The following is a 27,492-nucleotide window of genomic DNA, read 5'->3' on the forward strand; positions in this document are numbered from 1 at the left end:
GTGTCCGTGTATTGGGGACCGCAAATTGGCCGTGTGCATGACGCCTAACAGACCTGTTTCCATCTACACGCCAAAGATTTACTGATGCGTTATCTGAAATCCAGATTGTGCGCTTCATAGGGAACAGGGATCGGTATTGGTGACAACTATGCAGCGCTGCGGAATATGTTTGTGCTACAGTATATAAATGAATAAAATATTACCGGTACTTTTTTTTTTCTTTTTAAATGTACTACTGCGGTTTCCCACCGCGATGAATGATGATGTGAAGTCTGCACGTCACCTTTCCAACCCCTTCCTCCTTGTCTGTGCAATGTGCGCTCACTTACATGGCTAAGAGAGGGTTGTCCTGCTGCGGTCATGTTAAACACTGACTCATAAGAATGTCGCCAATGCTGGAAAACCATACAGTTGTCCCATACATTGCACAGGGGGGGGGGGGGGGTAAAGCGCGTACAGAGCAGCACTACAATGTGTATATGTGCAAGGAGGGAGGGGAGTCCGATCAGTCATTAAGAAAAATAAGTCTTTTGTGTGTATCTCTATCTACATACGTATGTTTCTTCTTCCTGCAGATGCCTTGTGAATATCTTTCGCTGGACGCAATGGAGAAATGGATCATCTGTAAGCAAAAGAGCGTTAATTGCGGATTTACCTGTAGCCTTGGTTTATAAATCTTCACATTCGCCAGTAATAATATTATTACAGTAAAGTTAATTTCCTGTGGATTTGTCGTCATCCTATTCTCCCCCTCAGCATATTATTGGGACCAGTCTGCTCTATTGGCCCAAACAGCATGAAACGTATTGTGCCGTTTGGCTAAGGCTACTTTCACGTTGGCGTTTTGGCCTTCCGTTTGTGAGATCCGTTCAGGGCTCTCGCAAGCGGTTCAAAACGGATCAGTTTTTGCCCTAATGCATTCTGAATGGAAAAGGATCCGCTCAGAATCCATCAGTTTGCCTCCTTTCCGCCTCCATTCCGCTCTGGAGGCGGACACCAAAACGCTGCAAGCGAAACTGAGCCAAACGGATCCGTTCTGGCACACAATTTAAGTCGATGGGATCCGTTTTCTATGACACAATCTGGCACAACAGAAAACTGATACGTCCTCCATTGACTTTCCATGGAGTTCATGACGGATCCGTCTTGGCCATGTTAAAGATAATACAAACTGATCCGTTCTGAATGGATGCAGACGTTTGTATCATCTGAACGGATCCGTCTGTTCAGATCTATGACAGATCCGCACCAAGCGCGAGTGTGAAAGTAGCCTAATAGAGCCCAATGGGAAAGAGTCAGCATGCTCATAGTCATGCGTCCACTGTGTATATACGAGGGAACGCCTCACCCTCTGGCCAGTGACTGCTGGGTGACATGTAGCACCACGTATACATGGCAGTCACTGAGGAAAGGCTCAGAGGAGCACGGCCCCTCAGGAATACGGCAGACTCCTAACCGGATGGACTCGTAGTAGACGGACCTGTCTCCATTCTATGCTGTGTATGGGGAGAGATCCACTTTAATCTGGCGTGAAGGTGTTCTGATGCTGGATTGTCAGATACTGTGAATTATGAGATGAAGAATAGCCTCTCCTGTAGAGATAAAGAACTTCCGGGCATAAATTCTCAATAAATAATAATAAATTAACCCCCTCCCTCCTGCTCCATGTGAATAACTGGACTGAGGGCATGGCCCCTGCGCCAAAAGCCTGCTCGTTTCCAAGCTCAGGGCTTTCACACTGACAACCCGATCCTGCTCTGTGACGGGGAACTGAAATATTCAGTTCCTTGTCATGTAAAACCTGCGGACGTGGTGCTCCCAGATACTTCTGTAATCAGGAGCTTGCCGGGGAACCCGTGACATCACGTGGACTGCTTGTGCAGAGAAGGTGCGATTTATGTCGTGTGGACATATCACAGGTAGCGGTGGTATAATCTGCTCCCACCCTTTGATCCCTGATCTGTATGTAGGGAGAGAAGGGAACAAATAGAGAATATGGTCTCTGCTAACTTTGTCCTAGATTACACTGCCCGATTTTAGGGCAGAGCAAGCGCCAACGGATAATAACGCACCCACTGATGCTCGCTTGCACAGGCCTGATTACACAGGGCGATGCGGACTGGATGTGGGAGGAATGATTACTACTGCAGCCCTTCCTCCCTCCCTCATTTAGTTCTGGTGATTATTGGCAGCACGTCCCTGATTACACAGGGTAATGTGCTGGCGATAATTGGGCATCAGCTGCTCGATTATATGGACCAATTATGGGGAATGAGCTTTCATTTGAACCCTTGTTCCCGAAAATAGTGCAGTCATACATTGTATTCCTCAAACACTGTTTAATACCTGGCCCGTCTCATTTACCATTTTCTACGCCTGTTTTAAGCGTAGAAACTGGTGTAATTGTAAGACGGCTAGATTAGCTGAATTGCATTTAGAAGCGGAGGTGGATCCGCGGAAATTATGCAGAGGCATCTCTACCTAACTTTACCGGATCCACCGCAAGGTATAGGGGTTAGTAAGGCCGGTGTCTAAATCTGTGTCCAATACAAAAGGACTAAAGAAGAGAAAAATATTCACCCTCACCATACAGGATACGGAAAAGTGACCTTTTTGAAGGCCCAGAACACCCAGTCATGAGACAGTAAATGAATGTCACTGTGAGAACGGTAATACGTGTTGTGAGCGTTTTTCTGTTCCTTCCCAGTTGGATTCATCCTGTGCCATGGAATACTAAATACAGACGCCACAGCCCTGAACCTGTGGAAGCTGGCCCTGCAGAGCAGTTCTTGTCTGTCCCTCTACAGAGATGAAGTCTTTCATATTCATAAGGCGGCAGAAGATCTTTTCGTCAATATTAGAGGGTACGTCACGGTCTGTTTTTGGCTTTCACCGGAAGTACAGATATCGCAATTATCATGTGTATTGTTACAGTAAACTAGGTCAATGGTGGCCAAAGTGTCCATGATCTACCAGTAGACCTCAGATCGGAGACCAGTAGAGCTTGATGTTAGGTCACCATGTTGTTCTGCTGCTGGCTTTTAACATTGGACTGTGAAAACTGCCTCCTTGTACAGTAGATCCAATACTTGCTTGTAATACTTAACAGTGGCCACCCTCCCTATTGTGAAACCACCGGAGCATCTTAACAGGAGCAAACGATACATTTACAGCACAGTAAGGGCTCTTTCAGACAGGCATGTCCTGTGCGGGAATCGCGCTCCGTTTCACAGGAGCTCATCACATTATAATGCTCTGCGCTCCTGCAAAACTACATGTGCCCATAACGGAATCGCGCTGGTCCAAAAGAGCCCTAAGTGATGTCACAGCTTATCTGCTCCCTCCTGACCTCTGCGTAATATCACAGCTTATCTGCTCCCTCCTGACCTCTGCACAGGTCCCAGAGCATGCCTAGAAAACTCTCCCATAGTAGACAATAGAGTCCACTCTTGTCCATTCTATATCCTATGTGGTTAGTCTCCAAAAGTCTTAACGTAGGCCTAGTGGTCAGTGTGAAAATTTAAAATTAAACAAAAAAAAATCAGTTTAACATAAAAACGTGATTTAAACAATAGGTCATTTTCTGATGACACGTTCCCTTTCATTTTCCATGGTAACATAAAGAAAATACCCAAAATGGTGCCGTTTTCACACTGGCCTTTAGGCCTAATAATATGTGGAGATTTCCTTTTCTGCGCTGGGAACTTTTCAGTAGCCATTGCCTTATGACATGTAGGATTACAATGACCGATATCACCGCTGTATAGATATTACAGGATCCACCATTCACAGTAGGTGATATCACAGCTTATCTACTCCCCCCCCCCCCCCCCCCCCCTAAACTTCTGTATAAGTCACAGAGCATGCCTAAAAAAATGCCTAAAAAAATATGCCTAAAAAAATATTCCTGGCTGCCGTCAAAGAACAGGAAGTCTTTACATAGACTTAAGACCTAGTGGCCAATGTGAAAAGTGCAGGATTTTAGGATTATTTTTATTTTATTTAAAAAATGTTTAAATCACCAGAAATTGGAAAACTACATGTACTGAACTCCACTTGGACAGCGCTGTGAATGGACGGCGAGCTGCTTGTAATCTCAGCAAAAATGGTCCGATGCCCCCTCACTGTGCAATGTCTTAATAATGTCCATTATGGGGAGTTTTTATTTTTGTAAGGAGTTTTTTAGGAATTCTATTAACATATTTTTCCCCCCCCCCCATCTCAGTTACAATAAGAGAATTAACGACATCCGCGAATGCAAGGAGGCTGCAATCTCACATGCGTAAGTAATGGTTATTATGGGAGCTCTGCATTTCCGTAGATTTCAGTCCGTCTAACGCGGTGTTCATTTAGTCTGTTGCTAAGGAACAAAGGAGGAAAAATTGGGGCAATAATTTAAAGGGGTTCTGGCGTTCTTCCCTAGGCTACTCCTATGATGGTACGGATGGCAGCGTTCTAGAAATGTTAACCTCTCTGATTATTTGGGTGGGATAGGCTTTTTTTTCAGGCTACTTGGCGCTGATTGGATTCGCACATATTTGTTTCATCATTTGGGCCATTGGAAAGCAATTCTATGGCGATTTGCTTCCAGTGCTTACCTCCCAGCTGTATCCGTGCCATGTTATAGGGAGAAAAAGTCATTTTCCAAGCTCGTGTGTTACAATAATGAAGTTCGTATTGTCAGTACAAGAAGAAATTTAATTAGTAAAGGGGTTGTCTGGTTTCATGATATTCACAGCCTATCCTAAGGTCATCAATATCCGATCGTTGGTGATCCGACTCCTGGCACCCCCCCATCGATCTTTACCTGCTCGCGGTCTACGTGGTAGCGGCAGTGCAGTGTAATTACAGCTGTTTCTCCTGTTCACTTGAATGGGAGCGGAAGTGTAATTACACTGCACGCCACTAGAGTGTACATGGTGTGCTGCTAGACGCTGCAGCGGGTGCAGCAATCAGTCGAGCAGCACGGCCCCTTCATACAGCAATACTGCAGATCAATGGGGGTGCCAGGAGTCGGACCCCCGCCAATCTGATATTGGTGAGGAGAGGTTATCGGCATCATGAACTGGAGAACCCCTTTAAATAGGCAAGTGTTGGGTGCATTATGTATACAAATTCATAAAATATGCAACTTGCGCCCCTGTAGACCAAACACAGATGTCCTCTCAGTGTGGCCAGTGTGAGATGTATCGCTGTACATGGTGAGCTTTTATACATGTGTGATTCTTTGCTTTTTATGTAGTGGAGCCACGCACAGGGAAAGGCGCAAATTCTTAAGGTCTGCGCTGAAGGAGCTGGCCACTGTCCTTTCTGACCAGCCTGGATTACTGGGGCCAAAGGTACGTGTAACAGACTTGTATACTCTATAGCAGGCATCCTCAAACTGCGGCCCTCCAGCCGTTGTAAAACTACAACTCCCATAATGCCCTGCTGTAGGCTGATACCTGTAGGCTGTTCAGGCATGCTGGGAGTTGTAGTTTTGCAACAGCTGGAGGGCCGCAGTTTGAGGATGCCTGCTCTATAGCTTCCAATGGAGTAACGTCTTAACTGGAAAACACACTAGTTTTAGTGGTGGCTTGCCTCCGGCACTCCAGCTATGGGGAAACTACGACTGCCAGCATGCTCCATTTCTATGGAGTTCTTGTAACAGCTAAGCAAGTGCACATCTTGGGAGTCGTAGTTTTACCACAGCTGGAGTGCCGGAGGTTAGCCATCACAGCCCTAGTTTGTCATAGCACCATTGGCTTATGGCCTGATGGCCGCACACAGGCAGCACACTGATCCATAGAAGACAGTGGTGCAGTTCACACTAGGGTTGGACGATATCAAAAATATTCAGACGATAACGATATAAAAAAAATCTATCGCGATAACTATATATATCGCGATAAATACCAGTTTAAAAGAAAAAAACACAAGGAGCGTTTATACTGTATGGGGGGCCACAAGGAGAGTTTATACTGTATGGGGGGCCACAATGAGAGTTTATACTGTATGGGGGGCCACAATGAGAGTTTATACTGTATGGGGGGCCACAATGAGAGTTTATACTGTATGGGGGGCCACAAGGAGAGTTTATACTGTATGGGGGGCCACAAGGAGAGTTTATACTGTATGGGGGGCCACAATGAGAGTTTATACTGTATGGGGGGCCACAAGGAGAGTTTATACTGTATGGGGGGCCACAAGGAGAGTTTATACTGTATGGGGGGCCACAAGGAGAGTTTATACTGTATGGGGGGCCACAAGGAGAGTTTATACTGTATGGGGGGCCACAAGGAGAGTTTATACTGTATGGGGGGCCACAAGGAGAGTTTATACTGTATGGGGGGCCACAAGGAGAGTTTATACTGTATGGGGAGCCACAAGGAGAGTTTATACTGTATGGGGGGCCACAAGGAGACGTTACACTGTATGGGGGGCCACAAGGAGACGTTACACTGTATGGGGGGCCACAAGGAGACGTTACACTGTATGGGGGGCCACAAGGAGATGCTACACTGTATGGGGGGCCACAAGGAGATGCTACACTGTATGGGGGGCCACAAGGAGATGCTACACTGTATGGGGGGGCCACAAGGAGACGTTACACTGTATGGGGGGGCCACAAGGAGACGTTACACTGTATGGGGGGCCACAAGCCACCATACATACAGTAATACTTTACCATATACTTTTCCCAAGTGTTTTATACTGATGACCTATCCTCTGGATAGGTCATTAGATTCTGATGGGTGGGGGGTCCAACACCTTGGGACCCCTACTGATCAGCTGTTTGAGAAGGCACTGGTGCTTGCAGTAGGGCAGTGGCCTTCTCTCAGCTCACTAAGCACATCGCCGTACATTGTATAGCGGCTGTACTTGGTATCACAGCTCAGCCCCATTCACTTCAGTTCACTTTCACTTCCGCCCCATTCACTGCACCTAGGCCATGTGACCGACGAATGTGACGTCAGACAGTCTAGGAAAAGCTGGAGAAGGCGAGCGCCGGTGCCTTCTTAAACAGCTAATCAGATACTGAGGTCATCAGTAAAAAAAAAAAATACTTGGAAAACCCCTTTAATAATTGCATTTAATACGGTCATCAAGCCATTTTAATACGGTCATCTGGAACACTACCTCTACGCCAATCCCCCCCCCCCCCCCTCCCTTTATTGTAAATTATGTACATTTTCCCAGTTTTCATTTAGACATAAAGCATTTTGTAAATGTAGAAAACTAATTCTGTACCTGTTGGATCCCTTCTCAAGCTGACACTTCTGCTTCGGTCATGACCATGTTCCAATTTCCTCCAATGAAACGCAATGTGTTTTCTCTTTTTCTCAAGGCTCTTTTTGTGTTCATGGCTTTGTCATTTGCTCGAGATGAAATCATTTGGCTGCTCCGGCATGCAGATAACATTCCAAAGAAGGTGGCAGACGATTTTATGGATAAGTGAGTCACTTTTGTGTTCTCCGTTGTGCGTGTGGCTGCATACGTAATAATCAGTAATGGATATTTGTTGAAGACTGGAGATGAAAGTTAATGTGGGAGAAATCAATCTCCGTTTAACTGTTTGAAAGAAAAGTGAGATGGCTCCATTACCGATGAGGAAGACTTTTCCATATGGAAAGAAAAATATCAGACATGATATAAGATGGCAGGGTGGGGAGCGATAGTAAGGACCGCTTTTCTTGCTTCACCGTTCCTGGTCTGAACTGAAAATGGCTCTTTAGTACATCCATGGTTAGCAAGAGGTAATGGTAGATGGATGCTAATTTAAAGGGAACCTGTTACCTGGATTTTGTGTCTAGAGCTGAGGACATGGGTTGCTAGATGGCCGCTAGCACATCCGCAATACCCAGTCCCCATAGCTCTGTGTGCTTTTATTGTGTAAAAAAAAACGATTTGATACATATGCAAATTACCCTGAGATGAGTCCTGTACGTGAGATGAGTCAGGGACGGGACTCATCTCAGGTTAATTTGCATATGTATCAAATCGTTTTTTTTTTAACACAATAAAAGCACACAGAGCTATGGGGACTGGGTATTGCGGATGTGCTAGCGGCCATCTAGTAACCCATGTCCCCAGCTCTATACACAAAATCCAGATGACAGGTTCCCTTAAGTGCAGGATCAGACCACAGAGTTTGTAGTCTGTTACCGTAGAGACAAGGGTCTCCATAAGGGTTTACCAACCAGATAAATATTTGTCATTTCCACATAATATGTCATCAATGTGTGATTGGTGGGGTCTGACCAGGATGGACCTATACAGTCACAATAATGGAGGGGTTGGCACATGGTAGGTAGGAATATTCACACCACAATGAAAAACGGCCGTCACACAGTTCTTTTCAGAACCATTGCCGTCCGGGCAGTTTATTCACAGGACTGTTTTTAACGGGCCAACAGCCACCATAAAATTCAAGGGGGGGCGTTTTTATTTTATCAGAAAGACATTTTGAAAAAACAGGCTTCAATATGCACTCTTTTGCCGTTATTAATGGACCTTTTTTTCACTTTTATGTGATTGTACCCTGAAGCCAGTGGAGCAGCAGTGATTTACCTAGAGCAAGGATCAGCAACCTCCGACACTCCAGCTGTTCAGAAACTACAACTCCCAGAATGCTTCTTTCACTTCAGCAGGCGTTAGAAGAACAGCCGTGCATGTTTGCATGCAGGGAGTTGTAGTTTTGCAGCTGCTGGAGGTTGCTGATCCCTGTCCTAGAGCCTCTACCCCTTTGTTCTAGCAATCAGTGGGGGTCCCAGTGGTCAGAACCCCATTCCAATCTATAAGCTTTTGATGACTGGTGGGAAAGTGCCTTCAAGAAAAATCGGAGTGCCCGAACATGGTGCAGGCGGTCCACTTTAACTCCATGCAGATTACCACTAATTGCATCTGTACTTTCCATGGTTTAAACTGCAAATATAGGTGCAGCCCAGCAATTCACAGTAATCCGCATGTGCTTACCGCTGCCTGGTCATGAAGTATACCCTTACAGATTAAATTTACTGAAGTCAATAACATTGATCAGAACATGTCACAGGGGTAGGAAATATTAGCAAGTCATTCCCGGTATTCATTTGGATGTTACTTTGACATGTACCACCTACCTTAACATTGTACAGGCCAAGTATATACCCTTATGGCAGCAGTATTCGCTACGGGCAATGACCACTACAAGAATTGTTCAGGAATGTTTTGAGGAACATGACAAAGATTTCCAGGTCTTGGCCTGACCTCCATATTTTCTAACTCTCCATCCGATGGACCATCTGTTGGATGTGCTGGAAAAATAAATCTGATCCATGGAGGTCCCACCTCACAGCTTACAGGATCTGCTGCTACCGTCTTGGAGTCCGATACCACAGGACACCTTCAGAGGTCTTGTGGGCTCAATGTCTTGATGGGTCACAGCGGTTTTGATGACATGGGTTTTCGATTAGGCGGGTGGTTTAATGTTATGGCTGATCCGTGCGTGCTTCAAGGGTTACACGTAGATTACTTTAGTCTGTGGTCACTAAATAGTAGTGAGCAGCTGGTGTTTTATTAAATAGGTTTTCAATTAAATTTTTTTTTTTTACTTTCTGACCCATCCTCTGGATAAGTCCATCAATATCTGATTAGTCTAACACCCGGGACCCCCACCAATCAGCTCTTTAAGAAGGCGCAGTACCTCCTCGGCCTTGTCTCAGCTCACCAAGCACAGCACCGTTCATTGTATAGTGGATGTGCTTGGTATTGCAGCTCCAATGAACGTGACGTCATATCGAGGAGGCAGCAGCGCTACTGTGAGTGACGGTGCCTTCTCAAAAAGCAGCTTGGTCAGGGTCCCGGGTGTCAGACTCCCATTGATCATATACTGATGACTAGCGTTGAGCGAACTTGTGTTTTAAAGAGGACCTTTCACCAGAATAAAACATCTAAACTAAGTATACAGACATGGAGAGCGGTGCCCAGGGATCTCCCTGCACTTACTGCTATACCTGGGCGCCGCTCCGTTCTCCCGGTATAGCCTCTGATATCTTCATAATTAGGCTCCACCCAGGGGAACCTCCAGGCCTCTTTCTCCTATGCTGTAGCGCTGGCCAATTTCTCAGGCTATGAGCTGAGCGCTGCGATTGGCCAGCGCTACAGCATGGGAGAAAGAGACGCTTGGGTTATCGAAGAATCGCGTTATGGAGTCTAAATTCAGTTATGGTCCGTGGTAGCGGAATCCATAACGCGATTCTTCGATAACCCAAACTTTAGACGCCGAACTTAAAACACAAGTTCGCTCAACACTACTGATGACTTATCTAGCAAACCCCCTTTAAGAGATGAAATATACATCATATAATCGTTTATGAACTGTAAGTCAGTGATTGATCAATAAAGGTTAACGTGACGCGTTGTATCTCGTCGGCAGGCACATAGCTGAACTCATATTTTATATGGAAGAACTGCGAGCACATGTCAGGAAATATGGGCCAGTGATGCAGAGATATTATGTGCAGTACCTGTCTGGCTTTGATGCAGTGGTCCTGAATGAACTGGTACAGGTAAGAGACCCTCTTTCTATTAGAAGCCGTTGCTGTTTCAGGGCTCTTTCACACCTGCGTTCTTTTCTTCCGGCATAGAGTTCCGTCGTCGGGGCTCTATGCCGGAAGAATCCTGATCAGTTTTATCCTAATGCATTCTGAATGGAGAGAAATCCGTTCAGGATGTCTTCAGTTCCGGAACGGAACGTTTTTTGGCCGGAGAAAATACTGCAGCATGCTGCGCTTTTTGCTCTGGCCAAAAATCCTGAAGACTTGCCGCAAGGTCGGATCCGGAATTAATGCCCATTGAAAGGCATTGATCCGGCCTTAAGCTAAACGTCGTTTCGGCGCATTGCCGGACCCGACATTTAGCTTTTTCAGAGTGGTTACCATGGCTGCCGGGACACTAAAGTCCTGGCAGCCATGGTAAAGTGTAGCTGGGAGCGGGGGAGCAGTATACTTAGCGTCCGTGCGACTCCCGGGGCGCTCCAGAGTGACGTCAGGGCGCCCCAAGCGCATGGATCACATGGATCACGTCATCCATGCGCATGGGGCGCTCTGACGTCATTCTGGAGCGCCCCGGGAGCCGCACGGACTGTAAGTATACTGCTCCCCACTACACTTTACCATGGCAAACAGGACTTTAATAGCGTCCTGGCTGCCATAGTAACACTGAAAGCATTTTGAAGACTGATCCGTCTTCAAATGCTTTCAGTACACTTGCGTTTTTCCGGATCCGGCGGGCACCTCCGGCAACGGAAGTGCACGCCGGATCTCAACAACGCAAGTGTGAAAGAGGCCTCATGCATCTAAAAAAAACACTTAGTGTTAGGGAAACGTAAACAAAAATTTGTTTATTTACAAAAGCCGTTGTTTCCTTTGGCTCCAGTTTTTATTTCTATTTAATTTCTTGCTCTAATAAATCAAATATAAAATGTGAAGCTCCTGCACAGAACTGTGTCTCCATATTAAAGGGTTTGTCAGGATTCTGAGCTGAAGCCGGACCTATCCTGTTCTTCACCCACTCAGCCCCTCTGACATGAGCATTGGAGCATTTCATGCCCTGATGCTCTCCTTTGCCCTGCTCTGAATCGTGCAGGGAAAAGGCTTTTTCTTGAGATCCGGTGAGCCTGGTGACGTTACCAGCACTAAAGGGCAGGCTTTAGCGCTGCCCCAGCCTGTAAAATGGCTAGGGCAGTGCTAAAGCCCGTCCATCAGGAATACTGCTTGGTGGAAGCCACCACCTAGCAGTGTAAAAATATAAACAAAAAAGCCATGAAATGCTCCGATGGTTATGTCAGAGGGGCAGAGTGGGAGAAGAAGGGGATATGTTCACCCCTGAACCCGGACAACCCCTTTAACATACTACACACAAACCCTGTGATGTCTGCTCTTTCAGATTTTCTCCCTTTTGTACCTGATGTATGTTATTTAAAAGAAAGAGATGGATGGAGTGTGACTACAGAACCCGAGCGCACAAGGTTTACATGTAGTCTGTAATGGTGGAGACACAATTTTGCACATGAACCCAATATGCAAAACAGTAGATTTTTAATTGCAATTTGCTTCATATTTTTCCATTCCAATCCTGTAAAAAGCCCCCCCCATATGCCGGGCCCCCTACACTAAATATACTTACCTGGCTCCTGGTATAATCACATTATAAAAAATCCTGTTCATGATGATCTTCATATTTATCAAACCCCCCTGGCACTTTTTGCAAAACCTTTTAAATATCCACATTAGAAAAATTGTATGCATGGGATTGATTTGCGAAAGCTCGCTTTTCCAGACAGTCCAGTAGCTTTACCTTGTTCCTTAATCTACAGACGTTATTTTGAGCAAGGCTCCAAGTTACAACTGACATGGTTGTAGGATATTTTGGTTGGATTTTCATTTTTAGACTCATCAGGCAAATGGCAACCAAGTGATTGATTTTCCTCTAGAGCCCTTGGATATGGAGCATCCTGCACTGTAATTAAATATGTCATTTTTGGTAAATGTGCCCCTAAAATATAGGTCAAAGGGGTTGTCTCACTTCACTTCCATATTGCCTCCTTTGCTGGCTGGATGCATTTTTCCATCACACTATACACTGCTCATATCCAGTGGTTATGACCACCCTGCAATCCAGCAGCAGTGGTCGTACTTGAACACTATAGGAAAAGTACTGAGTGCGCATGGGCTGGCGCTTTTTCCTATAGTGTGCAAGCATGACCGCCGCCGCTGGATTGCAGGGTGGTCATAACCCTGGACACGAGCAGTGTATAATGTGATGGAAAAATGAATCCAGCCAGCAAAGGAGGCAATAGGGAAAATCGCAATACATTAGTAGCTTTCTCTACGTGGTCAATGCCATTTGCTGAAGTGAGACAACCCCTTTAATTGTAGACCTGGAACAGTAGGGGGCACTGTGGCGTCACATTCTGCTCCTCATACCAGGCAGAGGTTTTATCAGAGTGTTCTTTTTGGCATCTTTAGGCCGTCGGTTTTGATGAGAATGTGTTTTATGATTCCGACCTGTACCATTATAGATATTTTTCTATGCTCCAACATTTTGCAGCACTTGACCACTAGATGGCGTGTTCCCCATGTAATCCTTGCACATTGACTTGTCCCCTTATAGTAAGCACTGTGACCAGTAATGGTTCCTCTGGTTAGATGCAGTCCCAGAGTCTGACTTGTGTGGTCTTTTTGCTCTAGAATCTCTCTGTGTGTCCTGAGGATGAATCGATCATCATGTCCTCCTTTGTAAACACGATGACGTCACTAAACGTGAAGCAGGGTAAGATCGTCAGTAGATTGGAACAAATAAGACCATCTGCGAGATTTACACTGCGAGAGGAGCTGTCAGTCCTGATCACGACGGTTTTATGAAGTGTATGGTATTCCCCATGAAACTGCCGTTTCTCTTTTATTCCTCATAGAAATGTAAGAATAAATTGATGCCTGGGTGGAATAACAGAGGAATGCCACAATGCAGAATAGTAAGAAAAGCTGCTCTTGGGGGGTACAACAGACGTCTGGAGGGAGAGAAGTCATACATGATAATGACATGGTGTATCGCTAGGATATGCCATCACTTCATGATTGGGGAGGGTCTGACCTCTGAGACCAGGCTAATCAGCTGAACTAAAGGTCATGATCCGTGAAATAGCCAGAGAGCTGATTAAGCAGAACCGGGCCCCTGACCAGTCAGACAATAATGGCACGTCCTAGTTATGGACCATCACTTTTAATGATGGGGGGTGGGGGGGAAACGCATCAAGATTTTGTTGTTTTTTAATAAAAAAATTTAAGCAATGAAGGTATTAAATTAATAATGATTATAATAAATTAAACTCACCATTCTGAACCCCCATAAGTTTCATTGCCACCAATCCTATGCTGCCACCATGACGTCATGTTTTTGACCGCAACAATGATGTGCCCTTATACCACATGTGACCACTGCAGCCAATCACTGACTTCAGCGGTATACAGCGCAAGACTACTGAGACCAGTGATTAGCTGCAGTGGTGACTTGTGGTTATACAGGCATGTCACCGCTGCAGTCATGGAAACAAAGCCAGCGGCGAGGATCGGCTTCCTGAGCATGTCCATTCCATCATGACCTGCACATATATTGTTGTCATGTACAGTGCCTTGCAAAAGTATTCACCCCTCTTGACTTTTTTCGTATTTTGTTACATTACAGCCTTAAGTTCAATGTTTTGTTAATCTGAATTGTATGTGACGGATCAGAACACAATAGTCTAAGTTGGTGAAGGGAAATGAGAAAAATATATAAATAAAACTATTGTTTTTAGAAATGGAAAACAGAAAATTGCCATGTGCGTATGTATTCACCCCCTTTGTTAAGAAGCCCATAAAAAACTCTGGTGCAACCAATTACCTTCAGAAGTCACATAATTAGTGAAATGATGTCCGCCTGTGTGCAATCTATGTGTCACATGATCTGTCATTACATATACACACCTTTCATGAAAGGCCCCAGAGGCTGCAACACCTAAGCAAGAGGCATCACTAACAAAACACTGCCATGAAGACCAAGGAACTCTCCAAACAAGTAAGGGACAATGTTGTTGAGAAGTACAAGTCAGGGTTAGTTTATACAAAAATATCCAAATCTTTGATGATCCCCAGGAGCACCATCAAATCTGTCATAACCAAATGGAAAGAACATGGCACAACAGCAAACCTGCCAAGAGACGGCCGACCACCAAAACTCACGGATCGGGCAAGGAGGGCATTAATCAGAGAGGCAGCACAGAGACCTAAGGTAACCCTGGAGGAGCTGCAGAGTTCCACAGCAGAGACTGGAGTATCTGTACATAGGATGACAATAAGCCGTACTCTCCAAAGAGTTGGGCTTTATGGCAGAGTAGCCAGAAGAAAGCCATTACTTTCAGCAAAAAACAAAAAGGCACGTTGTGAGTTTACGAAAAGGCATGTGGGAGACTCCCAAAATGTATGGAGGAAGGTGCTCTGGTCTGATGAGACTAAAATTTGAACTTTTCGACCATCAAAGAAAACGCTATGTCTGGAGCAAACCCAACAAATCACATCACCCAAAGAACACCATCCCCACAGTGAGACATGGTGGTGGCAGCATCATGCTGGGGGGACTGGGAAACTGGTCAGAGTTGAGGGAAAGATGGATGGTGCTAAATACAGGGATATTCTAGAGCAAAACCTGTACCACTCTGTGCGTGATTTGAGGCTAGGGCGGAGGTTCACCTTCCAGCAGGACAATGACCCCAAACACACTGCTAAAGAAACACTTGAGTGGTTTAAGGGGAAACATGTAAATGTGTTGGAATGGCCTAGTCAAAGCCCAGATCTCAATCCAATAGAAAATCTGTGGTCAGACTTAAAGATTCACAAGCTGTTCACAAGCGCAAACCATCCAACTTGAAGGAGCTGGAGCAGTTTTACAAGGAGGAATGGGCAAAAATCCCAGTGGTAAGATGTGGCAAGCTCATAGAGACTTATCCAAAGCGACTTGGAGCTGTGATTGCCGCAAGAGGTGGCTCTACAAAGTATTGGCTTTAGGAGGTGTATAGTTTTGCACATTGACTTTTTCTGTTATTTTGTCCTATTTGTTGTTTGATTCACAATAAACAAAACAAAAACAAAAAACATCTTAAGTTGTGGGCATGTTCTGTAAATTAAATAATGCAAATCCTCCAAAAATCTGTGTTGATTCCAGGTTGTGAGGCACCAAAATAAGAAAAAAGTCAAGGGGGGTGAATACTTTTGCAAGGCACTGTGTCAGACATTCCTTAATATAAATGAAAGCCTCTGGATGTGCATGTGCTCTCGATATCACATGTCCATGTACAATGAATGGGTTGGATATAATATGTATCATTTATTATTATTTTTTGTTTGTTTCTAGTTGAAGATGGAGAGGTTTTTGACTTCAGAGGCATGCGATTGGATTGGTTCAGATTGCAGGTAATTACTTTTTTGAGCTTTATTTTTCCTATTGCTATAGACTGAGTTTTGAGGATGGTAACCTGATGTATTTTTGATGATGATTCTGCATAAGTGGTTTTCAAACCCCCATTCACACATCGCTGTAACACAAAATACACTTCACCTGAACCCCCTAATGGGTGAAATGATAGAGAACACAACTATTTTTTTTTTTACCTAAATCCTTTTTCTAATGTTGACCTAATATGCATGTCGTACTTAAAGAAAGGTGTTGTGCCAAGTATAAAAGCCATCGCAGCATAGGGGACACGCACCAATCTTGAGAAAGGGGGTCTCATGTTCCCGTCCTGATGGAGTGGGAGGCTTAGCCTTCTCCCTGCGACTATATTCATTCCCTATAGGACGGCCGAAGAGGGCAGAGAACATCTCTCGTCTATTGTCGGCAGTCCCATAGAAAATGAATGGAGCTGTGGGGCATATGCTCAGGGCGGGCACATAGGGCTCCTGTTCTCGGGATTGGTGGGCTTCCCAGCAGTCACATCCTCACCGCTAAGTTGCTTGCGGGTACGGGATAACTTTTTCTACTTTGGCACAAGATCATTTAAATTTGGTTATAGAGTTCTAATCCTGGCAAGAGCTTCATGGCGACCTGTGATGTCAGACGTTACATAGCATTGCATCGCTTCTCTTCGGACAAGTGTGGTGCAATGTGACTGCTAAGTATATAGTTGGGTTCAGTGGTCCATGTTATTTGAAGGCGTTGGCATATACCTAGAATATGCCATCAGTATCAGATACATGTGGGTTCCATCTCTGGGACTCGCTCCTATCTAGATACTAGGGCCCCTGAGTAAAGGAGAGCACATTGTGCACGCTCAGTGTACTCTCTATTTATTGCTATGGGAGTTCTGAGAATAGGTTATAAATATCGAATGAAGAACGCCAGCGCTCTACTATTTTTTGGAACTCCCGTAGCGGTAAATGGAGGGTGGGCGCTCATGCGCGGCTGCTCTGTTCACTTTGGGGGGGAGTGGGTCTCAGAGGTGGTTCCTGCACCTATCTGACATTGATTGCATATCCTAGCGATATGCCATCAATGTCCCAGATGGGAATTAGGGATCGACCGATATAGATACCGAATCTGTGAACTTTCAGGCCGATAATTTATACTGATATTTTATATCTCCTAATATATACTATATTAGTTGGTAGTCACTTAGGTGGTGGAAATTTGCATTTGGCACTAGTATATTATAAATGTAAATTATAAATGAATAAAGCCCTTAGTTGGTAGTCAATTTATATTTACATTTATAATATACTAGTGCCAAATGCCAATTTCCTCACCATCCCCCTCTCCTCACTGACTTTATTAACCCCTATCAGACCTCAGATCAAACCTTTTTATTAACCGCTATCAGATTTTTATTAACCCCTATCAGACCTCAGATCAGACCTTTTATTAACCCCTATCCGACCTCAGATAAATCAAATAAAAAAACTTCTCTCCTGCGCCGCGGCTCCTCTTCATCTCCGGGTCCAGAGTCTCGCTCCCCTGTCGTCTCCGGCCCGCGCTGCACTGTCACCTGACAGCGTGCAGCGTCAGGTCATAGTGCGCGTTCTACGTCCTGATGCTGTATGGGGTCAGGACAGTGCAGCGCGGGCCCCATCAAAGAAGACCAGGGAGGGTGAGTATTGGAAGCGCTTGCTGTGCTTCTTCCTCACTCCCGGCACCCGATGCATACTAGTGCGCGCTTCCATAATGGAAGCGCTCACTAGTATTCGCTTTATACGCATTATCGGTATATCGGCAAGGTTAGATGCAGATACCGATAATGTACAAAATCGCTAATATCGGTACTTCCAATAATCGGTCGATCCCTAATGGGAATACCCCTTTAAGGAAAGCAGGCTGTCATGTAGCAGCGCATTTTACCCACAGTGGCTGCTGCAGGATGTCTGGGGGCAGTTTAATAAATAACTATCCATCCAGCAGCTTATCGTGCTGAACGTCATGGACTGAAATCTCAGCCTTGGGCACCACGAGAGCTTGTGCAGCCATCTGTTCTCCTGCATATATTTGTCTGCGCCCTCAGAGCAGAACCTCCAGATTGTGGTGTATTTTATAGACTGCGTTAACCGTTAATTTAATTTTAAACCATTGACTTTTTATACCACAGAAAATATCATCATTTCAAGGGAATCTGTCTCCAGCGAACTCCTTATCCAGCTCTTAGCATAGAAACATTGGCTAGAACTCTATTCGTAATGGAGAATGCGATTTAAAGTGAATCTGTCACCAATGAACCCCTTCCCCTTGTTTGCATAGACACATAGCTGTGGTTCACCTGATTAAAACACTGCTTTTCTTTTTTTTTTTTTATATGAGGCATCCTTCTTAAAACATAGATTAGGCCTTTGGTGCAATGAGGGCGTCACCATTACTCTGGTTGCACCCTAGCTCCGCTCCCTTCTATGGCCAGCCCCTCCCTCCCTGCTTTACCACTGCCTGGCCTGTCAATCGAAGCAGCCAGCGAGGGGCAGGGCACAGAAAGGAGTGGAGCTTGGGTGTAAGAAGAGCACTGGTGACGCCCTCACTGCACCAGCAGTCTAACTTGCATATTAAGAAAAAGCGTCATAACTCGGGAACGGATCCTCTGATCAACAAAATCAAAACAGCGTTTTATTCAGGAGAAACACAGCTATAGGTCTATGCCAGGGATCGGTAACCTCCGGCGCTTCAACCTCCAGCACTACAACTCTCAGAATCCATCTTTCACTTTTATAGGAGTTACAAGAACAGCCTAGCATGTTGGGAGTTGTAGTTTCACAGCAGCTGGAGTGCCAAAGGTTGCTGATTGCTGGTCTATACAAACTGTTGTATAGGGAGGTCGCTGGTGACAGATTCCCATTAAGCCATGCTCAGTGCAGTATGTTCATCGCACGGCAGACATTTCTCTACTTTAAATGATGAGAACTAGACTTACTGGAGGAATATCACCTATCGCACTTCTTCTTGGAAAAGCAGATTTGTTACGATGCCACGTCCTGCTGAAAAGGGCCTTTAAGCAGAAGCATTTAATATGTGGAGCAGGTTCGGGCTGACCTTGTGGGCAATATTTAACGTCTAATTTCTGGGCAATGTACAAGTCAGATTAATGCTTCGCTGAAAAGCGTCCTGTTCATTTGTATGGTAAGCGTAACAGCAGGGAACTGTTCTGCGGGGCCGCCATCAATCGCCCTTCTCAGCCAGTGCTAAATGATTTGTGGCAGAGCACGGCCCAGAGGAAACCACTTCCCCATAAACTGGAATCTGAAATGGGACGCGGAGGTTTTTAGGGTTTTCTGCACGTTAATCCGTCTTTAAATGTTGCTTTGCAGATGGCAGTTTCCATTATTTTTGTGAGCTTTTTTTGATTTCTAAATTGCATTTTGTTGAATTAAAATAAATTGAGAGATGGCATTAAAAATGATATTGAGTACACTTACAGGCGCTCTCTAGGTCTGCCACATTCGACTTGGCATAGCAACGATGGTAACAAGTTTTTAGTCATTGTAATAGGGATTTTTTAGAGCCGATACCGATTATCTGTGAACTTTTAGGCCGATAGCCGATAATTTATACCGATATTTTATGTTAGTTGGTAGTCACTGAGGTGGTGGAAATTTGCATTTGGCACTAGTATATTATAAATGTAAATTATAAATCAATAAAGCCCTTAGTTGGTAGTCAATTTATAATTTACATTTATAATATACTAGTGCCAAATGCCAATTTCCACACCATCCCCCCTTCTCACTGACTTTATTAACCCCTATCAGACTTCAGATGAATAAAATAAAAAACTCCTCACCTCTCCTGCGCCGCGGCTACTCTTCATCTCCGGGTCTGGCGTCTCGCTCCCCTGTCTTCTCTGGCCCGTGCTGCACTGTCACCTGACAGCGTGTAGCGTCAGGTCATAGTGTGCGCACTACATCCTGACGCTGTACGGGGTCAGGTCAGTGCAGCGCGTGGGCCTCATCAAAAAGACCAGGGAGGGGGAGTATCGGAAGCGCTTGCTGCACTTCTTCCCGGCACCCGATGCATACTAGTGCGCGTTTCCATAATGGAAGCACTCACTAATATTCTCTTTATACGCATTATCGGTATATCAGCAAGTTTAGCTGCCGATAATGTACAAAATCCTGAATATCGGCCGATAATTTCAGTACTCCCGATAATCGGTCGATCCCTAGTATTGATGCATGGTAGTGCAATCATGGCCTTTAATGTCTAAATGTCCACAGCTACGTTTCGTCCTTTGGAGCGATGCATCTTACATTTCTTTGAAAGTGATCTAAATTTACCTTCACACAGGGGGACGTTTATCAACTCCTGGACACCAGAAAATCGGTGTAAAAAAAAAACAAACCAAAAAAACGCACACGCCATGTTTGTACAGAATTTTGTGGCGTTTTGAGGATTTAGAGCCATAGCTACCCCGACACCTTTATTATCAGCTACCTCATGATCACGGCGTAGGTTATATTGGAAATTTACAGCAGTTTCCTTGCTGGCCTAGATTTCTGGTTTGGCACCACAAATATAAAAGAAAAATCATGGAAAATATACAATAAATGCAAGCATTCTATATGGACTAAGCCCTCACTCTGATATGATAAAATCCAAGACTCTCAGCCAATATGTTTTGATCAAAACACATCTGTGCCCGCCTACCAGCACGAAGGTGGTCTCAGTCAGGCAGTTCCTACTCTAAACCTACCTATGCTGTTGGACATCTACATTCAGGAGAGAAGACCCTGCACGTGTAGGGGCACATTTATTAAGACCGGCGTTATTAAACCAATGTAGGCCACCTCCAGAATTGTATACCATTTTATAATATTTTTTTATTCATACTTTAACTTGACCACTGAACTGATTTCTACCACAGCAATGTTAATGATACGGAGAGACGGATATATAGATAGTCAGGTCCATAAATATTGGGACATCAACACAATTCTAACATTTTTGGCTCTATACACCACCACAATAGATTTGAAATGAAACAAACAAGATGTGCTTTAACTGCAGACTGTCAGCTTTAATTTGAGGGTATTTACATCCAAATCAGGTGAACGGTGTAGGAATTACAACAGTTTGCATATGTGCCTCCCACTTGTTAAGGGACCAAAAGTAATGGGACAGAATAATCATAAATCAAACTTTCACTTTTTAATACTTGGTTGCAAATCCTTTGCAGTCAATTACAGCCTGAAGTCTGGAATGCATACACATCACCAGACGCTGGGTTTCATCCCTGGTGATGCTCTGCCAGGTCTCTACTGCAACTGTCTTCAGTTCCTGCTTGTTCTTGGGGCATTTTCCCTTCAGTTTTGTCTTCAGCAAGTGAAATGCATGCTCAATCGGATTCAGGTCAGGTGATTGACTTGGCCATTGCATAACATTCCACTTCTTTCCCTTAAAAAACTCTTTGGTTGCTTTTGCAGTATGCTTTGGGTCATTGTCCATCTGCACTGTGAAGCGCCGTCCAATGAGTTCTGAAGCATTTGACTGAATATGAGCAGATAATATTGCCCGAAACACTTCAGAATTTATCCTGTTGCTTTTGTCAGCAGTCACATCATCAATAAATACAAGAGAACCAGTTCCATTGGCAGCCATACATGCCCACGCCATGACACTACCACCACCATGCTTCACTGATGAGGTGGTATGCTTAGGATCTTGAGCAGTTCCTTTCCTTCTCCATACTCTTCACTTCCCATCACTCTGGTACAAGTTGGTCTTGGTCTCATCTGTCCATAGGATGTTGTTGCAAAACTGTGAAGGCTTTTTTAGATGTTGTTTGGAAAACTCTAATCCGGCCTTCCTGTTTTTGAGGCTCACCAATTGTTTACATCTTGTGGGGAACCCTCTATATTCACTCTGGTGAAGTCTTCTCTTGATTGTTGACTTTGACACACATACACCTACCTCCTGGAGAGTGTTCTTGATCTGGCCAACTGTTGTGAAGGGTGTTTTCTTCACCAGGGAAAGAATTCTTCGGTCATCCACCACAGTTGTTTTCCGTGATCTTCCGGGTCTTTTGGTGTTGCTGAGCTCTTCCTTACTTCTTTTTAATAATGTTCCAAACAGTTGTTTTGGCCGCGCCTAATGTTTTTGCTATCTCTGTCATTTAAGCTCCTGCTTTCATGTATTTCTCTGTTAGTACTGGAAAAAATTGCTCAGAGAAAACAGTGCAGGCAAAACCACCCCTTCACCCTTGATCATTGTCCTATTAATTCACATTAGTTCACATAACCCTTCCAAAAAAAAAAACACTAGCCTTGCAAAAGCCTAGTTTCCACAAAGTGATGCAATGATGCTCTTCCCTTATTCAAGTTATAGCAAATAAAAGTGAATTATTGGCCTTGGTTTTACACAATTTAACGTCTGAACAAAGAGTCACATTTTTTTTTTCAAATGTCAGACATTGTTTTACAAGTAAGACATTAAAGTGATTGTCAGAATTGGGGCCAAAGATGTGTCGGCTGGGGACTGAATGTAAGAGGCGCCCAAACATCTGTGCAACAGTAGCTGAATGGCACTTTGTCTCGTCTGACCTGAGAACACTTTGATGATTGCAGAATGCCTTCCGCTTGTATTATTTTTGGCCTGGAAGCCAGGAGATTGTGCATCAAAATGCAGAATGGCTTGGACAAAAACAGGCTGCCCTTTTCTTGGTCGCCTTTCAAGGAGGAAAAAAAAAAACCTTTAAAGTCAAGCTATCTGGGAATTTTGTCTTTGTTTTGAGATAATGGTGAAACCATGCTTCAAAAGATGTGCTGACAAACCTTAACATCCCACTTCTGAGTCATGGAAATCCAGAGAGAGCGTTTTAACAGATTCATAGCTGCTCGAATCGAAATACAGAGGAACTTGGAGCCGAGGAATTTTCATCAGAAGTGGCTGCCAAACTTCTCTTTTAAGCTGTTTTAGGAAGAAGAAAAAAATATCACCAAATCTGAGCTTTATCCTTTCAACAATGGCACTTTAATCCTCCAGAGCTCAAATCCCAAGGCTGCTTAGTAGATTTTGTACTTTTCACTGAAGACTGGTGAACTGAAATCTGGAGAGACCCATAGTGGCAGTAGACCTTATGGGTGTGGGGTGGCAGTGGCATGGTCCTGAAGGGTCATGAAAACAGAAGAGGAGTGATAGTAGCAAGTAGGGCTGAAACGATTACTCGATTGACTTGAGTAATTCGACACCAAAAAATCCTCGATGCGAATTGTTTCCATCGAGGTTTCGTTTGTCAAGTGACCACGGAGCGGGAGTGAAGCGCTTGCTATTACTGTTCCGTGGTCACCCGCCGGCCCGTACCGCGATGCACTTTCAGCCCGGACACATTGTCAGGACATAGTGCATGTATGTGTGCACTATGACTCGACGCTTTGTGACGTCAGTGCAGCGCGCGGAGAAGAAGACGGAGGAGGTGTGGAGCAAAGCCCCTACAGGAAAGGTAAGTACTGGCCACTCCATGTCCACAACCTCACTGAAAGAAACAGCAAAGTAGGAGTGAGGACGCTGCCATGAGCACACTACAGAGATCTGGGGTGACATGGTGCAGGCAAGGAGGATCCGTGCGGCCGTCAATTTAGACCTGCAGTTTGCGGCGGCGATCGGCGGTGACATCGGGTCCCCATGGGGCTGTAGGGGGGGGACCCGATGGCATGGAAGGCAGCGCGATGCCTAAGGAAGGCATCGCGTTGCCTTCCGGTGACGAACCTGTGAGATCCAGCCCCCTGGATCTCACAGGCCGGAAGCTGTATGAGTAATACACACAGTATTACTCATACAGCCAATGCATTCCAATACAGAAGTATTGGAATGCATTGTAAAGGATTAGACCCCCAAAAGTTCAAGTCCCAAAGTGGGACAAAAAATGTGAAAAATAAAGTTTTTCCCCCCAAAAAATTACGTTTCAAATAAAAATAAACAAAAACGTAATTTTCCCCAAAATAAAGTTAAAAACAAATTGGTAAAAAATAGGGGGGGGGGGGGAAAGTATACATATTAGGTATCGCCGTGTCCGTATCGACCGGCGACCGGCTCGATTAACATATCACATGACCTAACCCCTCAGATGAACACCGTAAAAAATAAAAACTGTGCTAAATAAACAATTTTTTTGTCACCTTACATCACAAAAGGTACAACAGCAAGCGATCAAAAAGGCGTTTGCCCACCAAAATAGTACTAATCTAACCGTCACCTCATCCCGCAAAAAATGAGTCCCTACCTGAGACAATCGCCCAAAAAATTAAAAAACTATGGCTCAGAATATGGAGACACTAAAACATCTTTTTTTTTTGTTTTAAAAAAGCTGTTATTGTGTAAAACTTACATAAATAAAAAAAGTATACATATTAGGTATCGCCGCGTCCGTATCAACCGGCTCTATAAAAATATCACATGACCTAACCCCTCAGATGAACACCATAAAAAATAAAAACTGCTAAATGAACTATTTTTTGTCACCTTTAAATCACAAAAAGTGTAATAGCAAGCGATCAAAAAGTCATATGCACCCCAAAATAGTGCCAATCAAACCGTCCTGAGACCCTTCCTAAGATAATCGCCCAAAAACTGAAGAAACTATGGCTCTCAGAATATGGAGACACTAAAACATGATATATTATTTTTTTTTGTTTCGAAAATGATAATATTGTGTAAAACTTACATAAATAAATAAAAAAGTATACATATTAGGTATCGCTGCATCCATGACAACCTGATCTATAAAAATATCACATGATCTAACCTGTCAGATGAATGTTGTAAATAACAAAAAATAAAAACTGTGCCAAAACAGCTATTTCTTGTTACTTTGCCTCACAAAAAGTGTAATATAGAGCAACCAAAAATCATATGTACCCTAAACTAGTACCAACAATACTGCCACCCTATCCCGTAGTTTCTAAAATGGGGTTACTTTTTTGGAGTTTCTACTCTAGGGGTACATCAGGGGGGCTTCGTATGGCTTTCCTTTCCTTCTGCGCCCTGCCGTACAGCAGTTTACGACCACATATGGGGTGTTTCTGTAAACTACAGAATCAGGGCCATAAATATTAAGTTTGGTTTGGCTGTTAACCCTTGCTTTGTAACTGGAAAAAAATTAAAATGGAAAATCTGCCAAAAAAGTGAAATTTTGAAATTGTATCTCTATATTCCATTAATTCTTGTGGAACACCTAAAGGGTTAACAAAGTTTGTAAAATACCTTGAGGGGTGTAGTTTCTAGAATGGGGTCATTTTTGTGTGGTTTCTATTATGTAAGCCTCGCAAAGTGACTTCAGACCTGAACTGGTCCCTAAAAATTGGGTTTTTGAACATTTCTGAAAAATTTCAAGATTTGCTTCTAAACTTCTAAGCCTTGTAACATCCCCAAAAAATAAAATATCTTTCCCAAAATGATCCAAACATGAAGTAGACATATGGGGAATGTAAAGTAATAACTATTTTTGGAGGTATTACTATGTATTATAGAAGTAGAGAAATTGAAACTTGGAAATTTGCAATTTTTTACAAATTTTTGGTAAATTTGGTATTTTTTATTTTTTTTTAAAATAAGAATTAATTTTTTTTACTTCATTTTACCAGTGTCATGAAGTACAATATGTGACGGGAAAAAAATCTCAGAATGGCCTGGATAAGTCAAAGCGTTTTAAAGTTATCAGCACTTAAAGTGACACTGGTCAGATTTGCAAAAAATGGCCGGGTCTTTAAGGTGAAATAAGGCTGTGTCCTGAAGTGGTAAAGCACATCTGTCAGCAGATTTGTACCTATGACACTGGCTGACCTGTTACATGTGCACTTGGCAGCTGATGTTCATATGTGCCCACATTGCTGAGAAAAATGATGTTTTAATATTTGCAAATGAGCCTCTAGGAGCAACAGGGGTGTTGCCGTTACACATAGAAGCTCTGCTCTCTCTGCAACTGCCGCATCCTTTGCACTTTGATTGACAGGGCCAGGAGCGATGATGTTTTCACTGCCTTGGGCCTGCCTATCAAAGTCAAGATTATGGCCACCTAGAAATGAATGGGTCCGTGCGCAGACCAAAAACACGGTCGTGTGCATGATGCCTAAAGAGCGTAGGTTAATGGTCATTGTCTGGTTGAGGATTTAGACAGGTTGCCCTCTTCTTTCACAACGGCAACATATCATATTTTATGCTTGACACTATTGCTGCTCTCTATGTGGTTGGCATATTTAGTAGAACAGCTCAATACGAATCCAACCTTTCCCCCGATATATCAGGACTGCTGTCAGTAGTGTAAGAAGCCTTCCTTCTGTACATTACCAGATCTACGCTGCTTACCATAAACGACTGGCCAGACGCGTTTCAGGATTTTTCAGAATACAAACATTCGTTCACGAAGTGGAGGAAGTTGGTCTTTTCTTTGCCACTCGTCTTTCAACTTGGGTGTGCTGCAGGGACTGGTTGGCAGACTAACAGATATTATCAGTTTAAGGGCTTGTTCGAAGGTCCACAGGATAGGTCATAAGTGTCTGATTAGTGAGGATCTGACCACTGGGACACCGTCTGATCGCTAGAAGGGAGATCCTGTCTTCCCCGGAGTGGTGGTCGAGCATGTGCATTGCTGCTTTATTCAATCTCTATGGAATTTACAAATATAGCAGAATACAGAGCTTCCCCATCAGCCATCTCTTTGAAGGGAGCAGCGGTGTGCATTCATGACCATCCATCCCTTCCTTTTGAATGGGGGGGGGGGGGGGGGTGGAACCCCCATGTAGACCCTCACCAGTGGCTAGGTGAGATGTCTATCTTTGTATGTTTTAACATTACAGGGATTGATAGCTTTAGATGTTATCACATTGTGACTGGTATGCTGTGCCTTGAATAAGTATTCATACCCCCTTGAACTTTTTCCATATTTTTTCACATTACACCCACAAACTTAAAGAGGACCTTTCACCGATCCTGACATTGTGAACTAACTATACAGACATGGAGAGCGGCGCCCGGGGATCTCACTGCACTTACTATTATCCCTGGGTGCCGCTCCGTTCTCCTGCTATGCCCTCCGGTATCTCCGCTCACTAAGTTATAGTAGGCGGAGATTCCAGTCACTAAGTTATGGTAGGCGGAGTCTGCCCTTGTTCTGCTCTAGCGCTGGCCAATCGCAGCGCAGAGCTCAGAGCCTAGGAGGTTATTTTCTCCCAGGCTGTGAGCTCTGCAATGCGATTGGCCAGCGCTACAGAAGAACAAGGGCAGACTCCGCCTACCATAACTTAGTGAACGGAGATACCGGAGGGCATAGCAGGAGAACGGAGCGGCGCCCGGGGATAATAGTAAGTGCAGTGAGATCACAGGGCGCCGCTCTACAGGTCTGTATAGTTAGTTCATAGTGTAATAATCGGTGAAAGGTCCTCTTTAAATGTATTTTATTGTGATTTTAAGTGATAGACCAGCACAGAGTAGCAAATGTGTGAAGTTAGAAGAAAATGTTACATGGTTTTCATAATGTTGCTC

At 44.2% G+C, this 27,492-nt stretch overlaps 1 protein-coding gene across 2 annotated transcripts in view; it reads left to right on the forward strand.

Moving 5' to 3' along the window:
* The window catches only part of NCKAP1 (NCK associated protein 1), a 119,209-nt gene that overhangs the window by 60,507 nt on the left and 31,210 nt on the right, over nt 1-27,492 (forward strand). For both annotated transcript variants that reach the window (XM_040439388.1, XM_040439387.1), the window contains exons 8-15: nt 576-624; nt 2,708-2,864; nt 4,226-4,282; nt 5,243-5,339; nt 7,328-7,434; nt 10,394-10,526; nt 13,209-13,290; nt 15,907-15,965. In XM_040439388.1, coding sequence (XP_040295322.1) covers nt 576-624; nt 2,708-2,864; nt 4,226-4,282; nt 5,243-5,339; nt 7,328-7,434; nt 10,394-10,526; nt 13,209-13,290; nt 15,907-15,965 — 741 coding nt within the window. The remainder of the gene's footprint in view (nt 1-575; nt 625-2,707; nt 2,865-4,225; nt 4,283-5,242; nt 5,340-7,327; nt 7,435-10,393; nt 10,527-13,208; nt 13,291-15,906; nt 15,966-27,492) is intronic.

Source organism: Bufo bufo, chromosome 7 (assembly GCF_905171765.1).
Source record: "Bufo bufo chromosome 7, aBufBuf1.1, whole genome shotgun sequence".
In the NCBI taxonomy this organism is placed as follows: domain Eukaryota; kingdom Metazoa; phylum Chordata; class Amphibia; order Anura; family Bufonidae; genus Bufo; species Bufo bufo.